Source organism: Fistularia commersonii, chromosome 6 (genome assembly GCF_037954325.1).
Source record: "Fistularia commersonii isolate RoL2024-O1a breed Wild chromosome 6, RoL_Fcom_v1.0, whole genome shotgun sequence".
In the NCBI taxonomy this organism is placed as follows: domain Eukaryota; kingdom Metazoa; phylum Chordata; class Actinopteri; order Syngnathiformes; family Fistulariidae; genus Fistularia; species Fistularia commersonii.
Genome location: NC_141289.1, coordinates 13,555,720 through 13,564,936, shown reverse-complemented (window position 1 = coordinate 13,564,936; position 9,217 = coordinate 13,555,720). Strand labels below are relative to the sequence as shown.

The 9,217-nt window shown below is 35.4% G+C and overlaps 1 protein-coding gene across 1 annotated transcript; it reads right to left on the bottom strand.

Annotated features, from left to right (window-relative positions):
* Positions 1–929: 929 nt before the first annotated feature.
* cd2 (CD2 molecule) lies at positions 930–9,017 on the bottom strand. Its single transcript, XM_086147489.1, has 8 exons — positions 8,903–9,017; positions 6,037–6,327; positions 5,374–5,447; positions 4,507–4,672; positions 3,968–4,021; positions 3,798–3,875; positions 3,151–3,356; positions 930–1,904 (listed from the first exon to the last, which is right to left on the bottom strand). The coding sequence occupies exons 1-8, from the start codon at positions 8,961–8,963 to the stop codon at positions 1,830–1,832; spliced, it is 1,005 nt and encodes a 334-aa protein (XP_086003615.1). The 5' UTR covers positions 8,964–9,017; the 3' UTR covers positions 930–1,829.
* Positions 9,018–9,217: the final 200 nt, after the last annotated feature.

The following is a 9,217-nucleotide window of genomic DNA, read 5'->3' as shown; positions in this document are numbered from 1 at the left end:
AAGTAATAGTTACGCTCTCTTACATTTTAGCTTAATATTCTGGTGCATTGATGGTGTATTATCTGCATATATATTTCTAGAATGAGGATATGTTAATGTACATTATAAGTATATGAAGCATTATTTTCAATAGCATGATCCTGAAACTGGATTGTGTCTAAAGTATAATGTTACGGTAATTTGTGACCTCAGAAAATAATTGGATTTATATTTAAAGAACCAGTTTTTGCATAATATATGAGGTTGAAAGAGAATGAGATTGTTTTAAAGATATATACATGTAACATTTTAAACATCATTATTAGTAGTAGCACTTTATAAATATATTTCAAATCTTGCGCTCATGTTATTCTTTAAGTTTTTTTTTTATAAAAAAAAAAATTAAAGAGTGATAGTTGGTTGCCAGTTCCTGTTTATGTAAAAAGAATGGTGAGAGTGTCATCTGCTGGCCTTTAGAGGGACATACAACTATACGTGTGCATACACACACACACACACACATATATATATATAACTGTATATATATATATATATATATATATATATATATATACATAGTTTCTTTGCTTTTGTATGCATTTGTGACTTATCCATTCTCTCATCAGAGATTGTTGACACATTTGAAAGCTAGACATGCATCTTAAACTAATGCTGTGGTGGGAGGTGACGTGAGAACAAAAATGAGCGTTATAATGCACAATTCATGGATATCGAAGGTGATTTTACATTTGTAAAAACAAAAAGAAGTTCACATGATATGAGAACAAATACAGCAATGAGGAAGCCTCTTTGGTGAGGGGTGAAAAGTCTTCAAGTGAAGAAATTGAAGTCCAGTTGCCAAGACAAGAAGATTTCGACAAGAATTTTCTTATTGAAACAATGGTAGACAGTGACATTTGTATCACGCAGACTTATACAAAACACTCCCCTTAATTCCTAAAGCTGCATCTCTATATGTTATTGTTTTTCAAAGCACATTTATGGTGTGAAGTGATTGGGGATTAATCAAGGGGCATTACAAGGCTAGCCTTGCAATTATTTTCAGATACCTCCAGAACATTTTTTTTTTCCCCCCTCATATTCATTTTTGACTTACTTGGTGAGTTGATGAAGACTGTGACTCTAGTTACACAACCTTTATGCCAAAGTCTAAAAATAAAAACAAAGATCACAAAGATCTTAAGTGATATTCCAGGAAGTTGTTTGAGAAGAGTGGTTGAATTACATTGTATGGGTGTGCACACAAAAAGCATACACAAACAGAACATGTGTGGTAACTTCCTCCTGATGCTTATTCTTTCTATCTTTCCCCCCTTTGTCGAGGTCAGACTGATTTTTTTAAAATGACAAAAGATATTTACTTTTATACCCTCGGGTTAAAAAGAAAATAACTGAGAACCCAAAATAATTGATATGAAATTTATTGATGTAAAGAATCATCAAGGACATATAAAGGAAAGAAACAATGAGAAATGTATCAAACAACATTATTTTCCAAATTGTTTGGAAAACTAATGAACTAACTAACTAAAAGTGTGAAACAAAAGTCCATTTGATAGTTTACAGAGCTTAACAAAAAAAAAATTAGATTACAGTTTGAGTTTGGTTCAACATTTGCATACATATTTTGAATACTTCAACCTTTTGGCTGTAAAAATTGATTTTCACCACATCCACATGTTCAAAGCATCAGAAGGTGAAACCAGGTTTGCCTCAAACCAGGACAATGTTATTGTCTTCTGCGGAAGCAAACAAGTCAGATCAGTGAGGAGAAGAAGAATGTAAGTGTATGAACTCGGGCTAGAACAATGTGTGTTTTCATGTTGCATTTACTGCTCTCTTGACTTTCTTGGCTTCGGAAGAGCAGGTGGCGCATCCTCATCATCTGGAACGCGGTGGGAGATCTGAATCAGAGGGAGCAGGTGAAATGAAACTCAGATCAGGCAATGGAACATTATGTCGAGGTCAAGTCTTACCAATGACACAAATAAATAGTCTCCACTAATCTGGCACTTTCACATCTTGCCGTTTCAGATTTCTTTCCGCTTCAAAGCGTTAATGCATTTGCACACACAAAGATGTGTGCAATGCGAAGTGTTAACCATGCCATCGAAAGCAGCTTGGGGTTCAGTATCTTGCACCACGACACTTTGACATGACAGGAGGAGCCTAGGAGTCGGGTCTCCAAACTGAGCCACAAACAACCCAATAATATAAAAAAACGCAGATACAAGACTAATTTATTATTTCTATAGGAAACAGAAGCCACCTATTGGAGATGAATGTATTGCAAACAGACTTTTTCATTTTCTACTTGTATTTAAATCGGTGAAAGTGAAAGGCGACGTGTGCTTGTGTCTTGTGGTCATGCATGGTTTTGGGCAGCTTTGTTAAAAAGAATAAATGTGAACCTGTGAGGGTTCTCAGAAACCCAGCTCATATTCAGTCAGATCTTATCGTGGTAACTAGATGTAGTTTCTCCACTTGAAGACATTCCGTCTCTCACCTGAGAGGCTCCTGCAGTTCTGCACCCAAGTGTGATTAGAGTCTGATCATTTTCAAGGAAAAAATGACTAGACTCTATCAGCCAAATGTCAAGGTTGGGTTCACCATGAACTTGCAAAAAAAGATTCTTACAGTTCAGAACTGAAGAAGCCTCTCGGATGAGAGGAGAAACATCTTTCAGGAAAGAAGAGGAAAACCGATCATTTAGTCACTTTCACTTATACATGTAACACAACATCATCAAAATTTGTCCTTTGCATTAAACCCATCATGGATGAACCATGTGCAGTGGACTGCCTCTTAGCGGCATCCAGGGAGCAGTTGGGGCTTAGTGTCTTGCTCTGCAGTATTTTGGCAGGTTAGGAGGAGTCATACAAGCAATGCTTCCTTTCAAGACCAAACATCTAAACACCTGAGCCATGCCGCCCCTTAGAAAGAAACTAGATCTGGTTGCCATCACAAGATTTGGCAATAATCAAGGGTAACTGCATGATTTCAACCAAGACATTCAAACATATTTTGACATTAACTCCAGTTGTTGTTTTTAACATTAGTTTTAACCGAAGTCAAAGGTCAGGGCTAAATGATCAGAAAACAAGAAAGCATCCTTCTGGCACCTGAGCCCGAACCACAGCGTTTCCTTACCTGAGGGGGTCTCCGTGTGCCCGGCTCACTCTGGCCTCCCGGACGCTGGTTTCTCTGCTGCCTGGGTGCGGGCTGACGGGGGCAGGTGTGGCCTGGTGGCTGCCGCTGATGGTGCTGCTCCTTGATCTGATTGCCACTGCCAAGGCCCTTGGGTTGGGGATTGTGCTGCTGAGAATGGCTCCATCTTAAACGGAGCTCTTCCTCTTCTGTTGAGTGTGACAATAAGCAACACGCGCAAATGAACACATGAGCTTTCCTCCCTCCAACAAAAAACACATGCAGAGGGTTTATTGTGATTGTGATCCACAGATGTGTGAATGACAGAGCGAATGCTTCGTATGTCTCTGAATATGGTCATGTGATTGAGTGGCGACCAATCCAGGTGAACCCTGACTCTGGACAGCTGGGACAGGCTCCGGCCCCACCGCAACCCTGACTGCATAATAAGTGGAGTATTTAATGAATGAATGAGTGAATATTTTATCGCTTCCACCTTCCTGCAGCCTGTAAACTTCCGGGTCATTATTCCCACGGGTGTTTTGCCAGCTTTTGTGGTTGAGGCCAGGATATAAAACCTGAGCCGTGGTAGTACTTCATGTCAGGGCAACAGAAGGGTACCATTTCATGACCTTGTGAGAAAGACTTACCGCAAATTCTTGCCCTTTTTTTCCTTTTCGCCCTGATGCAGCAAAAAATGACAGCGATAAACAGAATCAGAACAAATCCTGATGAAGACAAAGAATAATATATGAGATGTGTAACATTAAGAGGCACAGCAAAGTTTAATCTGGTTCTATAACAATCTGTTGACATGTACCTCCTCCACTGGCCAGGATGGCAACCATGATCCAGAATGGAAGGCCAAATAACTCTGAAAGACGATAAATAAGAATATTGATGTTAAATGTTGCAGAAACAAAGTAACAAAATGAGAGCAAACAGACGGAGATGTTTTGTCCAACACAGAGGACAAAATCACTGATTTTTTCAAACTACAAGAAAGATGTGAATGTCTGCCCCCATGATATGTTGTTTATCAAATACTATAACAGTTAACAACAAGATCCATACATTATCCATGAGAAGTATTGAAATGAAGAATTCTAAATAAACACAGTGTATAAAAAAATGATCAGTATGACGATTGAGCATAAAAAATGTCAAAAATTCTTTATTTCAAGTTTTTTTTTCTTCTTATCATGTTTTAAGAACCCCCGGTTATTTTCTTTTTTCTATATCAATCAGACAAAGTGAAAGCGATACCGAACTTATGACTAATTTTTATTTTTAGTTATTTATGTAAATATTTTGTGATTTATTTTAACTTTTTGAGAAGGATTAATTATTGATACTCACTGGGTCGCTGACAATTTTGTTTGACTTGGTTGCTGGTGATGTTGAACACACCGCATTTGAAAGAATCTGATAACACTTCTGCAGTGTTTCGTCGAAGGATGGATTCCGTCTCCTGTGGCAATACTTGGCCATTCTTAAACCATTGAAAACTGTTGGTCTTGACCTGCTGATTAAAAATACCAATAGCATAGGATGGAGTGATCATGACAAAACAAATGGACTTCCAAGTCAGCTTTAAAATATCGTAAATGTTATACAGGAGCTCCATGGGACATCCTTATTCTATACACACCATCTACTACAGTCAGGTATATGCTAATCTGTCCATATTGTAATAGTCGCAACCCATCAGGATTGTTAAAGTCTTATTCAAAAGGTGAAATAGGAAGAAAAAAAAAATCCATCACCATCCAGAGCTCTTTGCAAACTTTTATGGCATCTGTTTTTAAAGAGCTCTCATTGAGAAAGTGGAATGATATTAATATGAAGTTAAACTAAAACTTACCTAATTCACTGTAATTTTATCTTGGTTTTGCACACGCTCTTTCCGAGATTTTAAAGTTTTCCTAGAATGTAGGGTATCGATGACATATATTTAAATTTATATTATTTTGTTTTTTCACTTTTGAATCATCAATTTTACCAAAGCTACATAAATGCTGTGAGCTGAGTGATCTGTGGCAGCGAATGTGAAGCTGGATTTCTTTTTTTTACTCTCTGATAACCTAAAGTGAATTAAAGAAAGGATTAAATTATATAAGCAAAAACCCTGAACTGCACTAAAGGAGTCAAATTTCATTAGAGGATAATTTTAGATAATTCTCTGGGCAATAAAAAACAAATAAATGAAAACATTCTTGCACTCACCTGTTCAACACTGCAGATAAATTTGACAAAGGATGGTTTGCATTCAATTTTTAGCTGCGGTTTGGCAACCTTTTCTGGGAAGGGAATAGAGAAACCAAAGATTGTTTACGATCATATTCAGTGCATTAATGATATCTTTAATACTAAAATAAGATGTTTATCTAACGGTTTCCTGGAAAATGTTTTTTTAGGATCTATTTCCAAAGGATACTTACAAAGGGTCAGAAGAAACACCAATAAATAAATAGATGAAAAAACAATCTCAGGAATAACTTGCACAGATATTTATATGAATTTCGAGTATTTAGTTTTTTTTTGTTGTTCTTTACTGGAAGAAATGCAAACAGGCAGTGGGTTGGAATCAACAACACATTGCACAAATCCAGGAAAAAAACAACTTATAGTTTGAATTCAGATCAGTGATGCTATGAAACATCATGTCTATAGGAAAATAAGAAATGCGAGTTGTTGAATTAAACAGAGAAATCTTCCTGGAAAATGTCATGAAAATGGACTTCATCAAACAGCAGTTGTAATTTAGGTAATCATCTTGCCCTATTCCTCATTTTATTTATTTATTTGTTTATTTATTTATTTATTTACTTACCAGAACAATATATCCTAGAAATAGTATAAATACATTCACAGACAGTAGTTACTTACCAGAAATACATAACCTGCTGCTTTTCATGTTTGGTATTATTTCACCATCATGACTGTAAATCCCAGGGACGTAAACCCCCTCCTGGCTCTTCTGCAAATTGGTCAACTGCAGAGAACCATTAGGATAGATCTTCTTCCCTGTCCCTTGGATGATAGAGTCCAATTTGCTGTCATATATTTTTTCTTGATTGTGGAACCATCTTAGGTTTTGGGTACTTTCAAACTTCATCATCAGTGGTACTATTGCGCTTCCACCAACTGTTGCATTGATGGTACAATCATGCCACAAAACTTTGGAGGAGAGAAAGTGGTGAACAGATACAGAGGGATGTAGCATGTTAATGTCAGTGAGATAGTGAAACAGTGAGAATCATATTAAGGAAGTGATTAAGATTAACTACATCAACGTCTTCTATGTTAGGTGCTTGATCTTCAGAATAAGGTTGAATAATAAAATGTTGGTTGCTGGGTGCACCACAGGAATTTCAAAATAGCCACGAAAGTCACCAAATACCAGGCGAAGAAAGTGGCCGGGAAAATACATGACATGAGAATTATAGGTTAATAACCTACATACTGTATTTGACAGCTACATAAGTAACACAGATTAGGTTTTTCAATACTTTGCTTAAAAAAAAAAAAATTAAGGCAATCCAATAAAAAGGTATTCATATACAAAAGGAAAAATATTAGTAAGATTATTTTACAATTTGTCAAGTATGTTTTGGTGCTTCTCAGCCTTAGCGGGCTCTGTATTTATTTTTTTTATTATGTTTCTCACATTTCTGTAATTTATCCTTGTTCATTTTTTTTTTATTAAATCAAACTCCTCTATTATATCTGTGTTTGTGTTCATCACTTTCTTTAGCTCTTGCTTGGTTTGAAATGTGCCCTGGAAATAACCTTTGCATTAAGGATTCTAGTATTTAATGTTATACACACAGAAATGTGTTTCCCTCTTAAATGAATTTCGTATTTTTCTGTCTGCAGTGAGTGCCAGATAGTGTAACAAGGTGTTAGTGATGTATCACGGACATTAATAGCTTGGTGAAGACATAATACATATAAATACATAATAGCACAGATGTGTGTGTAGGAATATCATCTATAGTTTCCAGTGAAAGATGACCTTCCCCACCTCCCCAACCTTGGAAAACGAAATGCTATCATGTACAAATTATATCTGCATTCCCATTCCTTACTAGTATTTAGAATTAATTATCTATGTAAACCCTTAAATGTTTTTATGTAAAAAAAAAATTTCCGCCTTTTTCTCAGCTTCGCAGTGAACTTGTCTCTGAAGATGAACAAAGAAATCATTAGATTAGTAAAGCCAAAAGGACTTCAGCAGAACTGTGGGGCTAAATGAATAGAAACGTAGTTTCACAGGCCGCAGATCGCTTTCAGGAAACTAAACCCCATCTATCAAATAACGTATAAAGTACGGAAAACACTAATTGCAACGCAGTTACATGCAGGAATTAAAACAATAAGATCCATTAAAATCGTCTTGTTGAATTTGTCATTAAATATATCTCATATTATGATACTATAGCCATCATTTAGAGCTTTTCATTTTCAAAGATAATGAATGAATCAATGAATGAATGAATAGAAAGCTAAAGGCCAGGATAATCAGAAGATCCTATTCATATCTGGCTTAATAATGATAATTAATGGTAAAATTATACCAGAATAATGTGTTCTTTCTAGAACTCCTTTTTTTCTTGATGTAGTTCAGTTACATTCCAGAGATAAACATTCTCGTACTCGTGAATATGACTTCTATCCATGTGTGTGTGTGTGTGCCTGCATGTCTGCTTTTGCTTTTTTTGCTTTCCACCCTGTCAACGACCTCATTTTGGTGAAGCAAAAGGTTTTTTTTTTTGCTTCAAACCACATTCAACAAGTAGTATCATTCTGATATCTGAATGTCTTGTTCCCCACAATCAATTTCCATGAATTGCATAAATATAACATGGAGTGGATTATTTAGTTGACCCAAGTGCGCTTAGGTACTGACCGGGCTGCTATTGTCAGTCTAAAAAGATGTCAGTCACTTTTATTGTTTTATTTTAATTGTTTCTTTGGATCTATATTTTGTGTATATGTATATGAATTTACAGTGACAGTCTGTTTTGAGTTTCTTTAAAGACAACTTCACATTTTTATCTTTTTATACACATTGTGTATAAACATATCTGTGACATCATATCTGTGATAATTCTTCATTGAGTTCAGCAACAAATTTTGCACATTTACCACTAATTGTCTGTCATGTATTTTCCACCAAATCCACGTCCAGAAAAAAATGAATAAATAGTTTTTTTTTATTAAGGTTGGTGTTTAATGGGACTCAAGTTAATTTTCCAATTTTCTAATCTAAAATCCAAACTGAAAATCTCCTGATTTCAAAAACTGTGCAAAAATACGTAGTAACAGACACTTTATGAAAACAAAATACTTTTCTTCCAATAAAAGCAATGATTAGGAAATTGTAATTAAGCGTCGTAAAAGAATAGGTCAATTTTTCCAAACGTTTGAGAGTTCCTTTTAAAAAAAGGAAATGTTTTCTTGAAAAGACATCTTGGTTTTGATGAAACAAGATGAAAAGTTAAAAACTCACAAAACTTCTGAAAACAAAGGACTTTTCCTCCAGTCAAAGCAATGATTAGGAAATCGGAATTAAGCGTCTTAAAAGAATAGGTCAATTTTTCCCAACATTTGAGAGTTCCTTTTAAAAAAAAGGAAATAATTACTTGAAAAGAGATCTTGGTTTTGAGGAAACAAGATGAAAAGCTAAAAACTTACAAAACTTTTAAATCTAGTAGAATATAGAATTATTTATTAGATAATTTTTCAGTACCTTTGGAGTCAGCGATAGAGCAGCACAGCAGGAGTGCGGTGAAGGTGATGACTGTAGCCATTTTGACAAAAAAAATTAAAAACAGCTTCTTACAATCAGGGGTTGCTTCCTGTTCTCATTTAGTCAACTTTGTGCATACTTTGAAAAGGAAATGATTTCACTGGAACAAACTGCGTTGCATGTGGAGATGAAGTCACACTGTATAACCACAGTCTTTGCAAATGAAGAGGCTTTACTCTGCAAAATAAGTCATACAAATAAGCTAAAATAGTTAAAAATAAAATACACCTTGAAACTTGACATTGTGCAACAGGC

Excerpts from the sequence above, each read along its gene's own strand:
- cd2 (XM_086147489.1), bottom strand. The coding sequence starts at position 8,963 with ATGGCTACAGTCATCACCTTCACCGCACTCCTGCTGTGCTGCTCTATC. Across the intron at positions 4,673-5,373 it reads TTATCTGCAGTGTTGAACAG|CAGGTCAAGACCAACAGTTT; the intron begins GTGAGTGCAAGA and ends ATTTTTAATCAG. Across the intron at positions 3,357-3,797 it reads AAAAAGGGCAAGAATTTGCG|AAGAGGAAGAGCTCCGTTTA; the intron begins GTAAGTCTTTCT and ends CACACTCAACAG.